This window comes from Neomonachus schauinslandi, chromosome 2 (genome assembly GCF_002201575.2).
Source record: "Neomonachus schauinslandi chromosome 2, ASM220157v2, whole genome shotgun sequence".
Lineage (NCBI taxonomy): Eukaryota > Metazoa > Chordata > Mammalia > Carnivora > Phocidae > Neomonachus > Neomonachus schauinslandi.
In genome coordinates, this window is record NC_058404.1 from 36,500,249 (window position 1) to 36,525,930 (window position 25,682).

General features: G+C 33.0%; 1 protein-coding gene across 1 annotated transcript in view; it reads left to right on the forward strand.

Moving 5' to 3' along the window:
- LOC110573097 (disintegrin and metalloproteinase domain-containing protein 2-like) overlaps nucleotides 1–25,682 on the forward strand; it is a 150,499-nt gene that overhangs the window by 33,265 nt on the left and 91,552 nt on the right. Inside the window, exons 8-10 of the mRNA XM_021681526.1 lie at nucleotides 16,124–16,195; nucleotides 16,636–16,802; nucleotides 17,839–17,920. Of these exons, the coding sequence (XP_021537201.1) occupies nucleotides 16,124–16,195; nucleotides 16,636–16,802; nucleotides 17,839–17,920 (321 nt within the window). The remainder of the gene's footprint in view (nucleotides 1–16,123; nucleotides 16,196–16,635; nucleotides 16,803–17,838; nucleotides 17,921–25,682) is intronic.

Genomic DNA, 25,682 nt, shown 5'->3' on the forward strand with positions numbered 1-25,682 from the left:
GGATAGGTCTGATGTTATTCTGATGTTCCTCCCTCTGTACATAAGGAATCTCTTCCCCCTAACTGCCCTTAAGATGGTTTCCTTGGTTCTAAGATTTGCAAGTTTTACTATTACATGCTGGGGCATTGGCCTGTTTTCCTTGATCTTGGGAGGGGTCCTTTCTGCCTCTAGGACATGAATGTTTGTTTCATTCCCCAGATTAGGGACTTTCTCAGCTATGATTTGCTCAAATATATCTTCTCGTCCTCTCTCTCTCCATCTCCTCAGGGATCCCAATAATTCTGACATTGGAACTTTTCATGGTGTCACTTAGTTCTCTGATTCTCTTTTCATGGATTTTGAGTTGTTTTTCCCTGGCCTCCTCTTTTTCCTTCTTTTCTATCAATTGGTCTTCTAGATCACTAATTCGTTCTTCTGCCTTGCTTACCCTAGTTGTTAGATTATCTAGATTAGATTGGATCTCACTGATAGCATTTTTAAATTCTGCCAGTTCAGCTTTCATTTCTGCCCTTAGAGACTCTATGTTGCCATTAATCAATTTCTCCATTGTAGCTATTGTCTTCACAATTGCTACCCTGAATTCCATTTCCGACATCTTGGTTATATCTGTATCCATTTGTAAGTCTGTGGCAGAAGTCACAGTCTCTGAGTCTTTTCTATTTTTTGGGTTCCTCTTCCTAGTTATTTTGTTAAGGGGTGGTTGAGGGAACGTACAGAGTCCAAATTATTGACCACAACCCAAGCAAGATGCACCTGTTTTATAGGGACCTTAGGGTTGCAGGCCTCTTGTTCTCCCAGCCTGTCTTCTGGGGGAGGGGCCTGCCACGCTGTTACTCAGGCATCCCTGTTTGGGCAGAGTTGCCTTCCCCCTGGGGGGGGATGGGCTCAATGAAAACTGGTTTTTGGGGACCTTTGTTCTCTGGAGGCTTTCCCTGGTGTCTTTCCACATCTCTTCCAAGAGTCGGAGCAGAAGAGATCATTTCTAACCCTCTGCCTCAGAGCAGAGAGATTGCAGACTGTTCTTCAGTGAGCTCTCCAGGCCACACTATCTTCGTTTCTGTCTGTGCTGCTATAAACTGCAGTCCTGGGTTGTGCGCCTCTCAGCAGCGCTCCCAGTTGTCGCCTCCTGGTTGGGACACATTTCTGCCCTTTGTGCTTCTAAATCCACCAGCTACCTCCAGTTCCCTCGCACAGCCCTACCACTCCCAGTTTCAGTCTGGGGGGCTGCCCTAAACTCCTTTCCCCATCACTACCAATCTGCGAGTCTGTGCCTGGTCCCCATTGAGGGATACTTTTGCGCTCCTGTGTTATTTCCACCTTCTCAGCACCAGCACTTATGGCAGGTTCCTCCCCCTTCCGTTTATCTTCAGATATGTGCCTGCAGAATCACGGCTTCCCGCTTTGTACCTCAAAACCAACTGCCTGCAATATTCTGTTTGTGGAGATCAAGATCTATTTTCTTATATCTCAGGCTGATTTCGTGGGTGTTCAGAATGGTCTGGTAGATATGCAGCTCAATTCCGGAGACTGTTTGGAATACGGTCCCCTACTCCTCCACCATCTAGGTATTAACTCTTCTTTAAATGTTTGGTAGAATTAGCCTGTGAAGCTATCTGGCCCTGGACTTTTGTTTTTTGGGAGTTTTTTGATTTCTGATTCAATTTCTTTGCTGGTTATTGGTCTGTTCAAGTTTTCTATTGTTCCTGTTTCTGTTTTTGTAGTCTATATGTTTCTAGGAATTTATCCATATCTTCTAGGTTGTCCAATTTGTTGGCATATACTTTTTCATAATATTCTCTTATAATTGTATTTCTGTAGTGATTGTTGTTATTTCTCCTTCTCATTTGTGATTTTATTTATTTGGGTTCTTTCTCTTTTCTTTTTGAAAAACCTGGCTAGGGGTTTATTAATTTTATTTATTTTTTCAAAAAAACAATTCCTGGTTTCATTGATCTATTGTTTTTTTTGTTTTGGCTTTTATATTATTTATTTCTCTTCTAATCTTTACTATTTTATTCCTTCTGCTGGATTAGTCTTCATTTGTTTTCTTTCTCTAGCTCCATTGTGTGTAATAAGTTAGGTTGTTTGAGATTTTTCTTGCTTCTTAGAATAGGCCTGTATTGCTATACACTTCCCTCTTAGGACTGCTTTTGCTGCATCCCAAAGGTTTTGGACTGTTATATTTTCATTTTCATTTGTTTCCATGTATTTTTTTTAAATTTCTTATTTGACTTCCTGGTTGAACCATTCATTATTTAGTAGCATGTTGTTTAACCTCTCTGTATTTGTGGTCTTTCCAAATTTTATGTTTTGATCAACTTCCAAATTTCATAGTATTGTGGCCAGAAAAGGTGTATGGTATGATTTCAGTCTTTTTGTATTTTTTTGAGGCCTGATTTGTCAACTAATATATGATCTGTTCTTGAGAATATTCCATGTGCACTTGAAAAGAATTTGTATTCTGCTGTTTTAGAATCGAATGTTCTGAATATATCTGTTAAGTCCATCTGTTCGTGTGCAAGTCAAAGCCATTGTTTCTTTATTTTCTGTTTAGATGATCAGTCTATTGATAAAAGTGCTGTGTTAAAGTCCCATACTATTATTATTATCAATGAATTCCTTTATGTCTGTTTTTAATTCTTATATATCTGAGTGCTCCCATGTTGGGGGCATAAATATTTACAAATGTTATATCTTCATGTTGGATTGTCCCCTTTATGATTATATAGTGCCCTTTATCTCTTGTTACAGTCTTTATTTTAAAGTCTAGTTTGTCCCATATAAATATTGTTGCTCGGGGTTCGAACGTGTAGATTGCTTTAGGTAGTATAGACATTTTAACAACATTTATTCTTCCAATCCATGAGCATGGAACATTTTTCCATTTCTTTGTGTCTTCCTCAATTACTTTCATAAGTGTTGTATAGTTTTCAAAGTACTTCCACCTCTTTGGTTAGGTTTATTCCTAGGTATCTTATGGTTTTGGTGCAATTATAAATGAGATCCATTCCTTGATTTCTCTTTCTTCTGCCTCATTCTTAGTGTGTAGAAATGCAACTGATTTCTGTGCATTGATTTTATATTCTGTCACTTTGCTGAATTCCTGTATGAGTTCTAGCAATATTTGGGTGGAGTCTTACAGGTTATTGAGATAGAGTATCATGTCATCTGCATAGAGTGAAAATTTGACTTCTTTGATGATTTGGATGCCTTTTATTTCTTTTTGTTCTCTTATTGCTAAAGTTAGGACTTCTAGTACTGTATTGAACAAGAGTGGTGAGAGTGAACATCTCTGTCATGTTCCTGACCTTTGGGGAAAAGCTCTCAGTTTTTTCCCCATTGAGGATACTATTCGCTGTGGGTTTTTCATATATGGCTTTTATGATATTGAAGTATGTTCCCTCTATCCCTATACTGAAGAGAGTTTTTATTAAAAAAAATAGATGCTGTATTTTGTCAAAGGTTTTTTTCTGCATCTATTGAGAGGGTCATATAGTTCTTGTCCTTTCTTTCTTTATGTGGTGTATCACATTGATTTATTTCTGGATGTTGAACCATGCTTGTGGTCCAGGAATAAATCCCACTTGGTCGTGGTGAATAATCCTTTTAATGTACTGTTGGATCCCATTAGCTAGTATCTAGGGAAGAATTTTTACATCCATGATCATCAGGGATATTGGTCTGTAATTCTCCTTTTCAGTGGGGTCTTTGTCTGGTTTTGGGATCAAGGAAATGCTGGCTTCATAGGATTGGCTTGGAAGTTCTCCTTCCATTTTTATTTTTTGAAACAACTTCAGAAGAATAGGTATTAATGCTTTTTAAAATGTTTGGTAGAATTTTGCTGGGAGGCCATCTGGCCCTGGACTCTGTTGGGAGACTTTTGATTACTGCTTCAATTTCTTTGCTGGTATGGGTCTGTTCAGGTTTTCTATTTCTTCCTGCTTCCATTTTGGTAGCTTATATGTTTCTAGGGATGCATCCATTTCTTCCAGATTGCCTAATTTCTTGGCATATGGTTGCTCATAATATGTTCTTATAATTGTATTTCCTTGGTGTTGGTTGTGATCTCTCCTCTTTCACTTAAGGTTTTATTTATTTGGGTCCTTTCTCTTTTCTTTTTGATAAGTCTGGCCAGGGGTTTATCGAGCTTATTAATTCTTTCAATGAATCAGCTCCTTGTTTTGTTGATCTGTTCTACTGTTCTTTTGATTTCTATATCATTGATTTCTGCTCTGATCTTTATTATTTCTCTTTTCCTGCTGGATTTAGGCCATATGTGCTGTTCTTTTTTCCATCTCCTTTAGGTATAAGGTTAGGTTGTTTATTTGAGACTTTTCTTGTTTCTTGAGAGAGGCCTCTATTGCTATATACTTTTAGGACTGCCTTTGCTGCATCCTAAATGTTCTGAAATTTTGTGGTTTCATTTTCATTTGTTTCCATGTATTTTTTAAATTCTTCTTTAATTACCTGGTTGACCCATTCATTCTTTAGTAGGTGCTCTTTAGCCTCCATATATTTGTTTTCCTTCCAAATTCTCTCTTGTGATTGAGTTTAAGTTTTAAATCATTGGGGTCTGAAAATATTTATGGAGTAATCTCAATCTTTTGGTACCGGTTGAGCCCTGATTTGTGACCCAATGTGTGATCCATTCTGGAGAATGCTCCATGTGCAATCTAGAAGAATGTGTATTCTGTTGCTTTAGGATGAAAGGCTCTTAATATATCTGTGAAGTCCATCTGGTCCTGTTTGTCATTCAAAGTCTTTGTTTCCTTCTTGCTCTTCTACTTAGATGATCTGTCCATTGCTGTGAGTGGGGTGTTAAAATCCCCTGATATTATATTGTTATCAATGAGTTTCTTTAAGTTTTTGTTATTAATTGCTTTATATAATTGATGGTTCCCAAGTTAGGGGCCTAAATATTTACAATTGTTAGATCTTCTTGTTGGATAGACCCTTTTCTTATAATATAGTGTCCTTCTTCATCTCTTATTACAGTCTTTGCTTTAAAATATAGTCTGTATGATATAAGGATTGCCACCCCAGCTTTCTTTTGATGTCCATTAGCATGACAAATGGTTCTCCATGCCCTCACTTTCAATCTGGAGGTGTCTTTGGGTCCAAAATGAGTCTCTTGTAGACAGCATATCAATGGGTCTTGTTTTTTAGTCCAATCTGATACCCTGTATCTTTTGGTTGGAGCATTTAGTCCATTTATATTCAGAATTATTATTGAAAGATATGAATTTAGTGCTATTGTATTACCTGTAAAGTCACTGTTTCTGTAGTTTGTCTCTGTTCCCTTCTGGTTTTTGTTACTTTTGGGCTCTCTCTTTGCTCAAAGGATCCCCTTTAGTATTTCTTGCAGGGCTTGTTTGGCGTTCATAAATTCCTTTAGTTTTTGTTTGTTTTGGAAACTCTTTATCTCTCCTTCTATTCTGAATGACAGCCTTGCTGGATGAAGTATTCTTGGCTGTGTATTTTTCCGATTTAACACATTGAATGTGTCATACCAGTCCTTTCTGGCCTGCTAGGTCTCTGTGGACAGGTCTGCTGCCAGCCTTATGTTTCTGCCTTTTTAGGTTATGGACCTCTTGTCTCAAGCTGCTTTCAGGATTTTTCTCTTTGTCTCTTTGGAAATTTGTAAGTTCCACTATTATATGTTGAGGTGCTGACTTAGTTTTTATTCACTTTGAGGGGGTTCTTTGTGCTTCCTGGACTTGAGTGCCTGTTTATTTCCACAGATTAGGGATATTCTCAGCTCTAATTTGTTTGAATAAACCTTCTGCCCCTCTGTCTCTCTCCTTCTCTTCTGGGACCCCTATTATTCAAATATTATTTTGTGTTATATGGTATTTTTTAAATTCTTCTTTAATTACCTGGTTGAGAAAATGAAACCACAAAATTTCAGAACATTTAGGATGCAGCAAAGGCAGTCTTAAAAGTATATAGCAATAGAGGCCTCTCTCAAGAAACTTTAAGAAAAGTCTCAAATACACAACCTAACCTTATACCTAAAGGAGATGGAAAAAAGAACAGCATATATGGCCTAAATCCAGCAGGAAAAGAGAAATAATAAAGATCAGAGCAGAAATCAATGCTATAGAAATCAAAAGAACAGTAGAACAGATCAACAAAACAAGGAGCTGATTCATTGAAAGAATTAATAAGCTCGATAAACCCCTGGCCAGACTGATTTCTCAAAGTCTACCTTCATGATCCAGTTTTTCCTCTTTTTTTCTCAGCTTCCTTATTCTCCATCCATTTTGTCTTCTATATCACTGACTCTTCTGCCTCCTTCATTCTAGCAGTTAGAGCCTCCATTTTTGATTGGATCTCAGTAATAGCATTTTGAATTTGGCCTGATTAGATTTTAGTTGTATTTCTACAGTGAAGGATTCTCTACTGTCTTCTATGCTTTTTTCAAGCCCAGCTAGTATCTTTATAATCATTGTTTCAAGTTCTAATTCTGCCATTTTACTTATATCCATATTGGTTAATCTCTGGCAATGAGTATGGCCTCCTATTCTTTCTTTTGGTGTGAGTTTCTCTGTCTCATCATTATGTCCAGAAAGAATATGTCAAAGAGAGAAAAAAGACAAAAATAGCAACAACAACACCAGAAAAATACAAACAAACCAAACTGGAAGAAAACAAAAACAAAACGAAATAAGAAAAAAAAAATCAAACAATAAGTAAAACAGGACAAAACAATAAACTAGATCTTGGGTGTATTTTGGTCTATTTGTTAAAGCAAACCAGATCTCAAAATAGGAAAGAAAGGAAAAAAATATATATATATTACAATGGAAGAAAACCAAATATATAAAAATTTATATATAAAAATTAAAAATGAATTAAAAAAAAGAATTGATAAAATAAGAAAATAGCTGGAAAAAAAACTGAAAGACTAAAGAATAATGAAAACAACACAAATGCTATATACTCTTTTCTCCAAGAGCTGAAGTTTTGCAGTTCTATATGATTGGTTTACTTGGTGTAGCCAGTTGTTCCTGCTGGTCTTCTGTGAAAGGGGTCTGTTGCACTGATTCTCAGGTATCCTTGCCTGGGTGGAATTGTGCCTCCCTTGCCAGGGGGCTGGGCTCAGTGAAAATGGCTCCAGATTGCACTATGTGGTGATGTTTTGCTCCCTGAAGGCTTTCAGTACTGATGGAGGGGATAAAAATGGCAGCACCCCTATCTCTAGCCCCAGAGCTGAAAGTTCATGCCCCTATCTCTTCAGTGAGCCCTCACAGAAAAGAAGTCAATCACTCTTGTCTCCCTGGTTTCCATCCGAACTCTGTGTTCACCTAGCCTGTGACTGAGCATTTTTATCTCAGGCACATGACCCAGTTTCCAGTCTCCAAACTTTTGGTACTCCTGCATTGTGGACTGGAGCCATTCCTCCTGGGAAATGGAGGGGTTTCTCCTTGAGCGTCTGCATTTTGCTGAGCCCCTGCCCAGAGAAGTGTCGCCCAACCATGCTGTGGTTCTCAGTTTATGGCAACACTGAGCAAAAAGCTGGCACCTAGACTTGCTGCTTTCAGCTGGCTTCCCTTCTCTGATGCTTGGGAACTCTGCCACACTTAGACATTCCCGTTCTTTTTTGTGACCCTGAGGATCCTGAGACCATGCGGGCCACCTGGCTCCACTTCACCACTTGAGCACCTTTAAGCCAGGGATGTCCCCAAGTTGGCAGACTCCTGAATGTTCCAATTTTGTACTCCAATGCTTATATGCTTATAATACTTTCTGGTAGCCTACTTAAGAGCTTTCTCCCCTCCACTGTTTATCTTCCAATATATTGCCCCATATTCACGTCTCCTCTGCCCCTCCTACCTTGCAAAAAGTGGTCACTTTTCTATTTATAGAATTGCAGCAATTCTTTTCTCAGATCTCCCATTGATTTCACAGGTGTTCAGAATGATTTGATAGCTATCAAGTTGCATTCCAGCGACCAGATGTACTTAGGGTCCCCTACTCCTCTGCCATCTTAACTCCTTCCCCAGGCTCTGTTCTTAGATGCATATGTATTTATAATTTTATATCTTCTTCATGGGCATGCCAGTTCTCATTGTTTACATGGTATACTCTTTCAGTACTTTTACTTTCAAGTTATTTGTATCTTTGAAAGGTAGTATGTCTTCTGTAAACAATATACATTTAATTCTTCTCTTTTTTTCCCCTTTATTAAGTCTGGCAGCCTCTGACATATTCTTGGATTATTTAATTTAAAATTTTTTTTGTGTGTGTGGGAGGTTCTTCAAGTCAACTGAGTAGCTAATTCATTCTTTTTGAGGACTGAATAGTATTTCATGGTATGCATGTGCTGTAACTGATTCATTTATTCCCTTTTTGGTGAGTATTCACTTTATTTCCAGTTTTCTTTTTGTTGTTGTTGTTGTTGTTTGTTTTGCTTTCCACTATAAATAATGCTTATGAATTATCCTTATTCATCAGTACTTCCATCTTGGACATTTAACCTCTATGAGAAAGGTCACCAGGAGTAGGGATGATGGCTCAAAAGATTTATGTTGTTCAATTTTAATAGATATCATCCATTGCTTCATAAAGATTGTAACTTCTTTTTTTTTCACATATCTGTTAAAACTGAAAATACAATGTTCCTTTCATACCTGCTAATCATCCATTTTATATTTCTCTTTAATTTTTGCTAATCAGTGCACACAACATTTTATCTAAATGTGATTTTAATTTGTATTTCCTTGAGAATTAATTTAAGCATCATTTAATATTTAGTGGTCACTGGTATTAGCTTTCCTCTGAATTGATAACTTACGCCTTTTCTCATTTTTTTATTTGTTTGCCTTGTTATCAACTTATAAGAAATCTTTGAATATTGAAAATCTTCATGTTTTAGTTCCTGAAATAAAATATTATCAAAATATTGAGTTTGGTAATTAACTTCCTTTGTGAATTTTTTGTATCACAAAACTTTAATTTTCATGTATTTAAATATGCCTTCACATTCCTACACAATTTTTAGCTTTGCAATTTTAATTGGGAGGCTATCAATAACACCTATACTTTTTATGTAGTTCTCTAGATTTGTCTACATTTAACTCTTTAATTTACCTGGAATGTATTTTTACATATGGCATAGGATAAACTATGACTTAAGGTGGGTGTCTACTTTTATTTTCTTTCAGATGAATAGCTGGTTCTGCCAGCACTATTTATTAAATATTAAAGTCTCACATGTAATTGGGATATATTTATGATTTCTTTATTTTGTGTCCCATTAGTCTATTTTTCCATTCATAAACTAACATCATACTGACAATTACAGTGGCTTTATGGTATAATGACATCCAGCAAGGCAAATCTCCTCATCCTGTTTTTTCTCATACTTTAGCATATTTTCTCTCATGTTCTTTTTCTTATGTATAAGCCTTATGATCATTTTCTTAATCCTCCCTCCCAAAATGGGGGACTCTAATTGGCATGGTGTTAAAATTTAATACTAACTTAGAGTAATTAACAAACTTGTGACAGAAAGTCTTTTTATCCAAAAATAATGTATACTTTTGTGATTAGACTGATTTTATGTCTTTTAATAAGATTACTGTAGTTTTCTTCATTTAGATACACTGTTTTAAAATTTACTCTTAAGTAAATAAAACAATTTAATTTTTCAGCATTGTAAATGAATTTTTTATATAAAATGAGAAAAACATCGTTAATTTTATAGATAGCTCCTATATCTAGCAACCTTACCATATTCTTATAATAATTATAGTAATTTTATTGGAGTCTCATGGGTTTTCTAGTATAAGATATATCATAAACTCAAAGATAGAGTTTTATTTCTTCTTTCCAGATGTTTGCTGCAGTTATTTTATTTTCCGGTGTTTTTGCATTCACAAAAACTTCCCTGACCATGTTAAATAACACGAAGAGAATAATAGACAAGCTATATAGTTCCTGATTTTAATTGAAATGGTTTTTCCGTTTAGAATCATATTTACTCTTAGTTTTTTGTTGTTGATTTTTTCCATTGTTGCTGTGTTTAGTCTTCATGACATTTGAGTAATTTTACTTGGTTCCTATTTTTTGATTTGTTATTAGGAATTGCTGGTGAATTTTGTCAAATTCTTTCTCAGCATTTATTATATCAACCATGCAGGTTTTCTTTATTAGTTTGTTGATGTAATGGATAACACTTACATATTTTATTGATGTTGAACATGAATTTACTGGACATAAACTCTGCCTCATCATCACATATTCTTTTGATACATTGCTGGAATCTCTTGACTAACATTTATAAAATTTGCATTCATATTAATGAGTATGGGTGTTTTATAGTTTTGTTAAATAGATCAATTAACACAGAAGAAACCTGAAAGATGATTAAAGGACTATGATTGAAAATTTCAGGAATTTGTGAGCTCATATCTGCATTTTATCTAAACCTTAAATAATTGATAATTACATTCTAACCTAGTAGTTTTCAAACTTGGTATGAATAAGAATCACTTAGGAAACTTGGTGATAAAATCAGACACCCAGAACCTGTTGTACTTCAATAAATCTAGGTCTCTGTATTCTTTACTCCTTTTCTAAGTGATTCTGACCTGCCAAAATCTGAGAGCTACTTTCTAAACTGTTTAAAAAGCTCCTAATTCATTTTATATAGACAAAGAAGTTTAATACCTCAAACCTCATGAGGCTAGGGCCTTTTTACCTTTTTAAAACATAATTCAAATTGTATCAATCTCCTGCTTAACACTTTTTTTTATTATGTTCAGTTAGCCACTGTATAGTACATCATTAGTTTTTGATGTAGTGTTCAATGATTCTTTAGTTACGTATAACACCCAGTGCTCATCACAACATGTGCCCTCCTTAATACCCATCACCTGATTACTTCCTCACCCCCCCCCTCTGAAACCCTCAGTTTTTTCCCCAGAGTCCAGAGTCTCTTATGGCTTGTCTCCCTCTCTGATTTCTCCCCCTTCAGATTTCCCTCCCTTCCCTTATGGTCCTCCATGCTATTGCTTATCATGGAAGACTTTTGATTAGTTTTCTTTTTTCCTCTTTTTATTCATTGAGGTATGATTGACATATTATATTAGTTACAGGTGTACAACATAATGATTCAGTATTTGTATATATTGCAAAATGATCACTACCATAAGTCTAGTTAATATCCACAGCACATGTAGTTACAGAATTTTTTCCTGTGATGAGAACTTTTAAGATCTATTTTATTAGCAACTTTCAGATATGCAGTACAGTATTATTAACTATAGTTGCTATGCTATACATTACATCCCCATAACTTATTTATTTTATAACTGGAAGATTGTACCTTTTGATTCTTTTCACTCATTTTGCCCATTCCTCACCCCCTCTTCTGGCAATCTCCAATTTTTTCTCTGTATCTATGAGTTTTTTTTTTTTTAACTCTACATATAAATGAGATCATGGGAATTTATTTTTCTCTGTTTGACTTAATTTACTTTTTAATTCACTTAGCATAATGCCCTCAAGGTCCATCCATGTCACAAATTGAAAAATTTCATTCTTTTTATGGCCAAATAATACTCCATTGTGTGTGTGTGTGTGTGTGTGTGTGTGTGTGTACATCTCACAAGTTCTTTATCCATTCATCCATTGATGGACACTTAAATTTTTACCATATCTTAGGCAGCATTTCTTATATCTTGTCTTTTTGATAATAGCCATTCTAACAGGTGTGATGTACTATCTCATTGTGGTTTTGATTTTTCAATCCTTTAAGTGATTTTTTCATTCATTTTTTAATGTCATTATTTATATGTCTGTATGTATGTCTGCCATTTTGAATTTTTTATGTTCCAGAACTATTTGTTCTTCCCCTACTATCTCCTTTTGTCATAAGTGCATATTTTCTAGTTTTTAATGTTTTTTAAAATTATCTTTTTATTAGAAATAATTGTTTACTCATATGTACTTGTAATAATATTCAGAATATTTAGAGATTATTATCTGTGATAGATCTCTTGGCCCCCAACAAAAACTTTTATTCTGAAGTTTTTACTCCTGAGTATCTCAAACCATCTTGTTCTTTCATTCAATCCTGAAAAATCTATGATTTTGCCCTATCCTAGGTTTAACACACTTTTAAGCAACTACTCAATTTCTTTGATGAACTTTCTGCCCTATCTGCTATCCAAAAATTATGTTCTTGGTCTTCTTTTTTACTTACAGATGGGTGAGTTTTAAGTTTGGTTTGAAACATTTAACATAGCTTTGTTATCTCAAATGTTGGCATAGAGTGCTTAAATTATTGATTGTTCACCTTAATTTATATTTATGTGTTTGTGGATTTGTGTGGTTTATGTGTGCACATTGCCAATAGTGTTTGTTTTCTTTTTTACTGAATAAAATATGAATAAAACATATATTAAAATAAAAAGGGTATATAGAGATCCTATATATCCTTTATTTTTTCCAATTTGTAATAACTTAAAATATTATAATACAGTATTACATCTAGGGTATTGATACTCATAGTCAAAATACAGAATAACTTCAAATGAGGATCTGTTGTGTGGCCTTTTCACAGCCACACCCAGTTCTCCTTCACTCCCCTTTCCCTGATCTCTGAAGACAGCTAATCTCTTCTCTATGTCTATATTTTTTAATTTCCAAAATGTTATATAAATGGAATCATTCAATATGTAACATTCTTGGATCGTCTTTTTTCACACAACCATTCTGAATATTCTCCAACCCTTAACTACTTCTTAAACTTTAAAGTCAATCTGCCTGCTCTTAGTGCCAATTTCTCTTACTTGAAGAAAAACTGATAGAGCCAATATGAGTATTTTAGGGTCTTCAAGGTGAATTATATTGTTACACTGGTCTATCACCTAAATTTCTTAAATCTTCTTAATCATTTATTACTTATCTGTTCTTCAGTTTTCAAATTTTGTGTTTGTTTTTGCTTTTCTTTTATTTGTGCTTTTGAAACGTTATTTTTCTATTAATAATTTTTAATACCTTAATAATTAAGTTAATTATTAATTAATTATTAATTAATTTTTAAAATAAGGTTTCAGTAAGGAGTAGTTTTGAATGCATATATTCAATATATAATATTTATTCTTCACATTTAAATCTTATAGTTTAACATTTTCTTTCAACAATTATTATTTTTTGATAGTAAAACTATATCTTATTTGTAGTGTTTTATTTAAAATTGAGAGATAATTTCTATGTAGCATTATATTAGTTTCAGGTGTACAATATTATGATTCAGTATTTGTAAAATATATACTGCAAAATGATCACACATAGCTATAATTTTTTTTGTAATGAGAGTTTTTATAATCTACTCTTTAGCAACTTTCAAATGTACAATACAGTATTATTAACTATAGTTATGATGCTGTACATTAATTCTCAGGACTTAATTATTTTATAACTGGATCACCTTCACCCATTTCTTCCATTGCCTACACCCCACCTCTGGAAACTATCAATCTTTTCTCTGTATATATAAGTTTGGTTTTTTGTCTTGTTCTTAGATTCCACATATAAGTGAGATAATTCAGTTTTTATCTTCCCCTGTCTGAATTATTTTACTGAGCGTAATGCTTTCAAGCTGCATCCATGTTGTCACAAATAGCAAGACTTTGTTCTTTTCTGGCTGAATAACATTCCATTGTATACATATACTATATTTTCTTTCTCCATTCATCCGTTGATGGACACTTAGATTGTTTTCAGTCTTGGCTATTGCGAATGATGCTACAATGAACCTAGGGTGCATACATCCTTTTGAGTTAATGTTTTTATTTCCTTTGGACAAATACCCAGGAGTGGCATTGATGGATCATATGGCAACTCCATTTTTAATTTTTTGAGGAAACGCCATACTCTTTTCCAGTGGCTTCACCAGGTTACATTCCCACCAACAGTGTATGAGGGTTCCCTTTTCTACACATCCTCACCAACACTTGCTATTTCTTGTCTTTTTTATAACAGCTATTCTAACAGATGTGAGATGATATCTCTTTGTAGTTTTGATTTGTAGTTCCCTGATGATTAGTAATGTTGAGTATCTTTTCATGTACCTCTTGGCTATCTGTATATTTTCTCAGAAAAATTGTCTATTCATTTTTTAATTGGCCATTTTTTAATTGGATTGTTTGCTTTTCTTTTGCTATTGAGTTATATGAGTTCTTTATATATTTTGGATATTAACCCATTTTTAGATACATGATTTACAACCCATTTGATAGGTTGCCTTTTCATTTTGTTCATGCTGTCTTTTACTGTGCATAAGGTTTTTAGAGTGATGTAGTCCCACTTAATTTTGCTTTTGTTGCCTTTGCTTTAGGTGTCAAGTCCAAAAAGTCATTGCCACCTGATGTGAAAAAGCTTACTGTATGTTGCGTTTCAGGAGTTTTATGGTTTCAGGGTATTACATTCAAGTCTTTAATTCATTACGAGTTATATTTTGTGTATATTGTAAGTGATATTGTGTATGTAAACTGTAGTGGTACAGTTTCATTCTTTTGTATGTGTTGTTCAGTTTTCTTAATACCATTTATTGAAGGGACTATTTTTCCCTGTTGTGTATTTTTGGCTCCTTTGTTATAAATTAATTGACCATAAGGTATGCATGGTTTTGTATCTGAGCTTTCTGTTCTGTTCCATTGCTCTGTGTGTTTGTTTTTATGGCAATATCATACTGTTTTGATTACTATAATATTGTAATATATTTTGTAATATATATTGCAATCAGGGAGCATGATGCCTCTAGCTTTGTTCTTTTTCAAATTTGTTTTGGCTATTCAGGGTCTTTTGTGGTTCCACACAAATTTCAAGACTCTTTATTCTGTCTATGAAAAATGTCATTGGAAATTTGATAGGCATTACCTTGAATCTGTATATTGCTTTGGGTAGTATGGACATTTTAACAATGCTAATTCTTCTGATCCATGAACACAGTATATATTTCTATTTTTGTGTGTTTTTAGTTTATTTTATCATTGTCTTATGGTTTTCATTGTACATATCTTTTATCTCCTGTATTTAAACTTATTTCTAGGTATTTTATTCTTTTTAATGCAAATACAAATGGAATTGTTTTATTTTTTCTTACTAATTGTTTATGATTAGTATACAGAAATGCAACAGATTTTTGCATATTGTTTTTTTATCCTGCAAATTTACTGAATTTTAAAAATTAGTTCTGTGTGTGTGTGTGTGTGTGTATCTGTAGGGTTCTCGCTGTATAATATCACGTGATCTGTAATTTGTATAGCTTCTTTATTTCTTACCTAGTCGCTCTGTGTAGGATTTTTGATACAATGTTAAATAAAAGTGGTGAGAGTGGACATCTTTGTCTCATTCCTGATCTTAGACTAAAAGCTTTCAGGTTTTCCCAGTTGAGCATATTGTTAGCTATAGGCTTGTTATATATGGCTTTTATTATGTTGTTGTACCTTCTCTCCATACCCACATTGGTGAGAGTTTTCCTTATGAAAGGATGTTGAAGTTTGTTAAAATGCCTTTCTGCTTCTTCTGATGATTCTTCATCATCTGATCATATAATTTGTAGCCTTCATTTTGTTGATGTAGTGTATCATATTGACTGATTTGCAGATGTCAAAACATTCTTACATCCCTGGAAAAAATCCCTACTGATCATAGTGTATTATCCTTTTAATATGCTGTTGAATTTAGTTTGCCTATATTTTGTTGAGGATTTTTTGCATCTGTGTTCATTAGGAATATTGGTTTATATTTTTCTTTTGCAGTGTTTGATTTTGGTATTAGGATAATGGTGGCCTCATAAAATGAGTTTGGAAGTGTTCCCTCCTCTTTTGTTTTTAGAAGAGTTTGTAATGTCTTTTGTATTTTATTTATTTATTTATTTTTTGCCTTTTTTTTTGCCTTTTTAAAAATTTTATTATGTTATGTTAATCACCATACATTACATCATTAGTTTTTGATGTAGTGTTCCATGATTCATTGTTTGCATGTCTTTTGTATTTTAAAACATATTTTTCCTATTTTACACTGAGTATATATAATATCATTTCTATAATAATAATGTTTAAAAACTAATAAATTAGTAATTTAAACAATTTCTTATCTTTTTCAGTATAATCATATGGGCTCTGATACGATTGTTGTCACTCAAAAGATCTTCCAGTTGATTGGACTGACAAATGCTGTAAGTATTTGCTTTTTAATTCTTTTTGCCTTTGCTTGCATTACTTAAAGAATTCCCATACTTTTTTTTATGGCACTGTCTGAATGCACATGATGTATGAAATAGGTCAAATTATATGACTATTTTAAGTTTCAGTTTTCTGAGTAGGAATAATAATAAGAATAATAGTTATTATGTATATCTAATTAAGTTATGCTAATTTTAAAATTGATAAAGCACTTCACATGGGGCTTACTGAAGTATAAGCATTTCAAACTGTTAACTATTACTTGTTTTATAAGTAGTACTTATTATTTACTAATATACTCTGTAAGATCTGATCTAGACTTCGCAATTCTGTTGTTTAATATTTGTCATCAGTGTAGTGTTTTATAGATAAATCCCCAGATCTATTTAAACCATGATATTTGAATATATTTTCTTCATGTCTTCTATTTTAGATTTTTACATCATTTAATGTTACAATAATTCTCTCTTCATTGGAACTTTGGATAGATGAAAATAAAATCTTGGTCACTGGAGATGTTAATGAGTTATTACACAGATTTTTAAAATGGAAAAAATCTTATCTTGTTCTGCGTCCACATGATATAGCATTTTTACTTGTGTAAGCATATTTTGGTTTTACTAAGTCTTATACAAAGGAAACATCCATATTTGACCTAATTTCTAACAGTTGACAGGCCTTTAGGGAAAATATGCCATTTTTTTTCCTACATAGAACATCGTGTGTATATTATTTTTCAAAACACAGTTTTTATAGCAGAATTATTGATGTGAATCATTCTATTTACTTGTTTGTAGTTAATACTCACTCTTTAATATTTTTATCATATGCTTTCTTACCTTAGAATGTGTAACATATCATTAAATGCCCCTAACTCTACTTAAAATAATAACAATATCTATCTGAAGAAACACACATGATGAATGTAGTAATTAGGGCTCCTTTTTATGTTTTATTTTCATAAGATAACAAAAAACCCCCCCAAGGATATGGCAACACTACTGTATATTTTAATATCTCTAACATACCATATTTACATTGTGCTGCATTTAAAAAAATATAAGCCTCCCCTTCTATTTAATAAGTTCTTTGTTTTTCTCTTATTAATTTTTAGTATCTCTATATATTGTTATATTATATAAAAATAATATATATTTACAAAATTATAATATTTTAAATTATTTTCTGTCCCACAAATATGTAATATATTTTCATGATCCTGGTTATCTAATTCTATCCAGTTAATGGGAAACTTCAGCCCATAAGGTGACTCTGCCTATTTTATTTATCAATTGTATTGCTTTAGCTTTCTAATTTTAGGAATTTTATTTATTTTTATTATTTTGATATTCTAGGAATTATTTTTTAAAAATACCACATAATAAAGAATATTGTTTTCTAAAAATTTAATATGAAAATAACTTTCTATTATTTGTTTTTTAAATGTATTTCATTGTTTTCAAAACAAGCAGACATGTTTAGTCATTTCCAAGCTTCATTACCCTAATGTTAGGTGGAAATATTTATCAATTTATTATATAAATATGCAAATCAAAAAATGTTATTAGGAAAATTCAATAGTAGTTGTGCTTAATTTTACAAAATTATATGATTATGATCCTTTTTTAAACTTAAGTTACAGAGAAAAATCAAATTATGTTGGTGCAACCTTTCAAGGGAAGATGTGTGATAGCCATTATGGAGGAGGTGTTGCTCTGGTATGGTATGGTTTAATTTGTTTGGCTGAGATGTATAAATAGAATGCTGTTTAGATCAATATACAGTTAAATATTTATTTATTTTATTATTTTTATGTATATTAAAATTTGCAAAATGATTCTAAAGATCTTTGTCCCTGCTACAGATTGGAAGTGTTGGGACTTTAAAAAGTTCTTATTGAACTTCATAAATATAAAATTTGTATCCTTTGGGTAAATAATTAGTAGTGCAATTGCTGGATCATAGGGTAGTTCTATTTTTAACTTTCTGAAGAACTTCTATACTGTTTTCTGGAGTGGCTGCACCACTTTTCACTCTCACCAACAGTGCAAAAGTGTTCCCTTTCCTCCACATCCTTGCCAACATGTATTGTTTCCTGTGTTGTTAACTTTAGTCATTCTTACAGGTATGAGGTGATATCTCATCATGGTTTTGATTTGTATTTCCCTGATTACCAGTGATGTTGAGCATCTTTTCATGTGTCTGTTGGCCATTTATATGTCTTATTTGGAAAAATGTCTGTTCATGTCTTCTGCTGATTTCTTAACTGGATTATTTGTTTTTTGGTTGTTGAGTTTGGTAGGTTCTTTGTAGATTTTGGATACTAACCCTTTATCAGATATGTCATTGGCATTCTCCCATTCCGAAGGTTGCCTTTTAGTTTGTTGATTGTTTTCTTCACTGAGCAGAAGTTTTTATCTTGATGAAGTCCTGATAGTTCATTTTTGCTTTTGTTTCCCTTACTTCTCGCAACATGTCTAGTAAGAAGGTGCTATGGCCAAGGTCAAAGAGGTTGCTGCTTGTGTTCTCCTCAAGAATTTGGTGGTTTTCTGTCTCACAGTTAGGTCTTTCATCCATTTTGAGTTTATTTTTGTGTATGGTGTAAGAAAGTGGTCTAGGTTCATTCTTTTGCATGTTGCTGTCCAGTTTTCCCAACAGCAGTTGTTGAAGAGACTATCATTTTTCCATTGGATATTCTTTCCTGCTTTGCCAAAGATTAGCTGACCATGTAGTTGTGGGTCCATTTCTGGGTTTTTTATACTGTTCCATTGATTTCTGTGTCTGTTTTTGTGCCAGTACCATACTGTCTTAATGACTGCAGCTTTGTAATATAGCTTGAAGTCTGGAATTGTGATGCTCCAGGTTTGCTTTTCTTTTTCAAGATTGCTCTGGCTATTTGGGGCTTTTGTGGTTCCAAATTTTAGGATTGTTTATTCTATCTCTGTGAAAAATGTTGGTGGTATATCCCTGCCTCCCTAATCTCCCAGAGCTGTGGCAAAATATCTAAGATCTATATCCCTCCTTTGCTGCTTCTTCCTGAAAGTTTATAGATGAAACTACAACCCAGGTGATTTTTGGATGAGTAGAAAAATATAAGAATAATTAGCAGATGATATTTGATGTCTTGCAACTCTCTTTCCTAGGACTTATCCACTCACTTGTTAGTCACTAATTTACTCACTCATGAGGACTGACCCAAGCTAGTTCTTGGCCTCAGGATTTTTATACCATTACATATTACTGGATACATTATCTCAGTTCATGGACTATGTAGATCCTGAATATTAAACATCCTCAGAAGAAAACACAGTACACAATACATACCACTTGAAGCAGAACTAATTAGCAGTTATAGAAACTTCAAACAAAATAAAGTGTAAGGTATTATAGAAAAGGACTAGTTGGAAGTATTAGGTACAAAAAAATGTAATTATAATAAATTGCACAAAGTATTAGATTAAATCAGAATCAGAACCTCTCCCAGGAGACATCAGAAAAGTTATAGGAATAGTAAAAGAAAACAAGAGAATGGATTATTGAAGTAGAAGTGCCAATATCTAGATATTAAGAGTAAAGGAGATTGGGGCTCCTGGGGGGCTTGGTTGGTTAAGGATCTGACTCTTGATTTCAGCTCATGTCATGGTCTCAGGGGCATGAGATTGGGCCCCTGTGGGGTTCTCTTCTCAGCATAGAATTTGCTTGAGATTCCCTTCCTCTGCCTCTCCTCCCACTCGAGTGTGCTCTCTCTCTGTCTCTCTCAAATAAATATATAAATCTTTTTTAAAAAGAGTAATGGAGATAATAATTAAAAAGCCATAAGAAAACCTTTGAAGGAGAAATGAAAATAAATTTCACCAAATTATAGCCACTATCAGATCAACAAAATCCTTATGCCAGGAAATCCCTTCTGGAGTCTCCCCATAATCTCTTATGCTGGATCATCTGGTAGAAGGGGAGAAAACTGGGTTGTCAGATGAAAAGAGCACATAAAACGTCAAAACAGAATAGAAAAAAATGCACACTGACAATGAAATGAAAAGAAGTCCTAGCAACAGCAATCAGACAACAAAAAGAAATAAAAGGTATTCAAATTGGCAAAGAAGAATTCAAAATCTCTCTCTTTGCAGATGACATGATACTTTATGTGGAAAATCCAAAAGACTCCACCCCCAAATTACTAGAACTCATATACAGCAATTCAGTAATGTGGCAGGATACAAAATCAATGCACAGAAATCAGTTGCTTTCTTATACACTAACAATGCAACTGTAGGAAGAGAAATTGGAGAAATGATTCCATTTACACTAGCACCAAAAACCATAAGATACCTTGGAATAAACCTAACTAAAGAGGTAAAGGATCTATACTCTCGGAACTACAGAACACTCATGAAAGAAATTGAAGAAGACATAAAAAGATGGAAAAACATTCCAGGCCCATGGATTGGAAGAATAAACATTGTTAAAGTATCTATGCTATCCAGAGCAATCTATACCTTCAAAGCCATCCCAATCAAAATTCCAATGACATTTTTCAAAGTGCTGGAACAAACAATCCTAAAATTTGTATGGAATCAGAAAAGACCCTGAATCACCAAGCAATTGTTGAAAAAGGAGGAATTGTTGAAGGAAATGTTGAAAACGAAAAACAAAGCTGGGGGCATCACGTTGTCGGATTTCAAGCTATATTACAAGTCAGTGATCACCAAGACAGCATGGTACTGGCACAAAAAGACATATAAACCAATGGAACAGAATAGAGAGCCCAGATATGGACCCTCAACTCTGTGGTCAAATAATCTTCGACAAAGCAGGAAAAATATGCAATGGAAAAAAGACAGTCTCTTTAATAAATGGTGCTGGGGAAATTGGACAGCTATATAGAGAAGAATGAAACTCAACCATTCTCTAACACCATACACAAAGATAAACTCAAAATGGATGAAAGACCTCAATGTGAGACAGAAATCCATCAAAATCTTAGAGGAGAACATAGGCAGTAACCTCTTTGACATCGGACACAGCAACTTCTTTCAAGATTCATCTCCAAAGGCAAGTGAGACAAAAGCAAAATTGAACTTTTGGGACTTCATCAAGATAAAAAGCTTCTGCACAGCAAAGGAAACAGTCAACAAAACAAAGAGGCAACCCACAGAATGGGAGAAGATATTTGCAAATGACACTACAGACAAAGCACTGATTTCCAAGATCTATAAAGAACTTCTCAAACTCAGCACCCAAAAAACAAATAATCAAGTCAAAAAATGGGCAGAAGACATGAACAGACACTTCTTCAAAGAAGACATACAAATGGCTAACAGACACATGAAAAAATGTTCATCATCATTAGCCATCAGGGAAATTCAAATCAAAACCACATTGAGATACCACCTTACACCAGTTAGAATGGCAAAAATTGACAAGGCAAGAAACAACAAATGGAGAGGTTGTGGAGAAAGGGGAACCCTCTTGCATTGTTGGTGGGAATGCAAGTTGGTACAGCTACTTTGGAAAACAGTGTTGAGGTGCTTCAAAAGATTAAAAATAGAGGTACCCTATGACCCAGCAATTGCACTCCTGGGTATTTACCCCAAAGACACAGATGCAGTGAAAAGAAGGGCCATATGCACCCCAATGTTCATAGCAGCAGTGTCCTCAATAGCCAAACTGTGGAAAGAGTTGAGATGCCCTTCAACAGACGAGTGGATAAAGAAGATGTGGTCCATATATACGATGGAATATTACGCAGGCATCAGAAAGGATGAATACCCAACTTTTACATCAACATGGATGGGACGGGAGGAGATTATGCTAAGTGAAAGAAGTCAAGCAAAGGAAGTCAATTAGCATATGGTTTCACTTATCTGTGGAACATAAGGAATAGCATGGAGGATATTAGGAGAAGGAAGGGAAAAATGAAGGGTGTGAAATCAGAGGGGGAGATGAACCATGAGAGACTATGGACTCTGAGAAACAAACTGAGGGTTTTAGAGGGGAGGGCGGTAGGGGGATGGGCTAGCCTGGTGATGGGTATTAGGGAGTGCACGTAGTGCATGGAGCACTGGGTGTTATACGAAAACAATGAATCGTGGATCACTACCTCAAAATCAAATGATGTATTGTATGGTGACTAACACAACGTAATAAAATAAAATAATAAAAAAAGAAAATATCAAATACAAAGAAAAATTGCTTTATTTCCAGAAAAAAGGAAATCATAATAAAAAAGAAGTCCTATAGTGGGAAAAATTGCATTGAATACAAAAAGATTTTATTCTTAAAATGGTAACATAAAAGTACTTTAAAAGCACAAGTAATATCTAAAAAAAAATCATTCAAATATAAGACACAATAAAAGTAGTCTCAGTTATATAAGTTCTCAAAAGATTTGCCAAATAAATGACTAACATTCAGAATATATTTTTAGAAATTACTTAATATAGGAAAAGCTACAAGAATTATGAAAGTAAAAGTGAATAAATATTGCTGAATTTTATTATTGTCTTAAAATGAGAATAGCTGGAACTGGGCTGCAGTGGGGAATGACAGGTATTATATCAATATTAAACCAGAGCACATTCTATTATGGTGTGGTTAAGGGAGTAATAGAATTGACATGAAAGCATGCTATAGGACTTGTCTTCTTAAGGGAAAGGTATAGATAATGGTAAATATTAGAAAGAAGTAAGGGCATATGAGATGAATGTTGGTCTTAAGAACAGATAGTAAGAACATAACTGTACCATGTAATAATCTAATGAGAGAATAGAAAATATAGCCAAGGGAGAAGAAACATAAGAACAATAATGCAAAATAAAATGAATAGAAATATCAAATAAGATGTTTTAATATATCTTAATATAACAGCAATTATGTGAATGTAAATGGGTTAAACTTACCAAGTAAGTGATAAAATCTATGATGGATTTAAAAATTATTTAAAGTTCAAATGTTTAGTTCTTTACAAGAGATATACTACCAGGACTAAGTGAAGGTGAATGTAAAAAGATAAAAATATATTCAAGTTAAATAAGAAGCAAGTAAATATGAGAAAATAGGATTTATAGTAAAATATAGGTAACAAATAGGCATAAATTTCATGGTAGGTTTCCATGTAGATATTTTGCATATATTTGGTTTGATTTATTCCTAGGTATTTAACCTTGTTGGCAATATTGGTGAATATTATATTTTAAACATAATATGTGTTTCTTAAACATTAAACATTATACACTGATTGTATATTTCTATGTTTACTTGTAGTAGTTTTAGATTTAGATTTTTCTGTGTCTAATTTTGTCATGTGAATAAGAACAATTTCATTCTTTTATCCTTTCTAATACATATATATTTTAAGTTTTTTTCTCCTTTCGAATTGGCTAGTATCTCAGGAATAATATTCAATTGAAATAGTTGAATTGAACAATGTTTAATTGAATCAATAGTAGACATTCTTGTATCATTCTTGATTTTAAGGAAAAAATCTCTCAATATTTCACTATTAGGTATTATGTTTGCTCTAGATTATTACAGACACTTTGTAACATAATAAAGAGGCTCAGTTTTATTTCTAATTTTCTAAGCTTTTTAAAACATGTTTTATTTTTTAATCCATCTTTGTTTCTTATAAAAACTTTGTTGAAATATCTTTATCATATAAAATTAAACTGTCCTTTGCTATATTATAGAGATATAATAATGCAGTCCTAACCAGAATCTCAACAGGCTTTTTTCTTTTTTTGGTAAATACTGACAAGGTGATACAAAAATTTTATATACAAATATTAAAAAGAAAATAAATAAAGCAAGTTTGGAAATTGAGGAAAAGTGGAAGATAAAAACTTCTGAAAAACTACAGTAATTAAGATATTGCAGTGTAAATAAACTGATCAGTGTAACAATATAGAAAATCTAAAAATAGACCCAGACATATATAATCAAATGATTTTGACAAGTTGTCAAGGCAATTCCATTTATACAATAAACAAAAATGAATAATAAAATTGGAATCACATATTCATAGGAAACTTTAAATCAAAAGTATTGTTGATGCTAAAATAATTGATGCTAAAACTTTAGGAGTGAAGGAATAAAGGAAGAACAATTAAGGAAATTAGTATCTAATGAACTTTGCAGAAAATAAAGCTAAAAAACAGTGAGCTAATTATCCAATCAAAATTATGTGAAAAGAGGGAGAAATATAACATTTAAGACATATTGAAGGCAGGAAATAATGAAGATAAAAGCAGAAATCAATGCAAGAGAGTCTAGGTAGATTAGAAATATTCAAAAAGAATATTAGGTCTCAAAAAAACTGAAAACAAGCATATCTCTCACAAAACTAATTTTTATAAAATAGGGTAGATTAATAAAGTTATAAAAATAAGGAGGAAATACTACAGATGTAGATAACATTAAGATAATAGACGAGTTATAACAAATTTGCAAATGTAGACAAATAGTACATTATTAGTAGAAATCCGTCATTTACTAAAACTTACACAAGCTAAACTAGAAATTCAGAATCACCAAATTATTAAAGGAATTAATTATTTTAAAAATCTCATAAAGAAAATAAAACAATGCTTTTAGGCACTCTCCACAATTTTGAGAGAACTGATTATTTCAATCTCATACATCTATAGAGAATAGAAAAAGAGAAAATACAAATTTGGAAGCCAAAATTACCATAATAATATTAATAACAAAAGAGGATGTTACACAAAATAAAATTAGAGACTAATTTATCACAAACATAGAGGAGAGTTAGAAACATAAATTAAAAATACTAACCAACTGTACCTAGCAGTTTATAAGATAAAAGACCATGACCAAGGTGATTTTATCCAAAGAATGTAGGATCATATAACTTTAGAAAATCTATTGACATCTTTTGACTGAAAGTAATGTTGTAATATTTCAGTTAATGACATTTGCTAATAAGAACAGACATTAGGATGATATGGTTAAAATTGATGGGATGAGGAGCAGACTATTTTAGCTAGGGTGATCAAAGAAAAACCTTAAGGAGAAAATACTTAAGAGGAAGCATGAAGGAATGAGACAAAGACAGTTATGGGAAGGTCTAATAAGTCAGAGTCCACAAGAAAGATCAAATGAATGTCATGAACAAGATGGCTGAAAAAATATTAAGTCAGAAGAGTCTAATTAAAATAGAGCCTTATAGTTCTGGTAAACAGTTTTGAATTTTATTCTCTTTGCAATGAAAAGGCACCGGAAATTTTTAAGACAGTGCAAAATATTTTTCTAGTAGCCTTATGGAAAAGTAATTGTTCAGTGGTAAGGATCCAAAACAAGGAGACCAGATAGGAGACAATGGCAGATGAATGGTATAAACTGGTGTTTTATTCTTGGATGTGTGAGTAGATTTTGTTCAGTATATATTATGAAAACAGAACATAAAGGGCTTACCAATTTATTGAATACATAGCCTGTAGGATGGAAAAATAAATGATTATG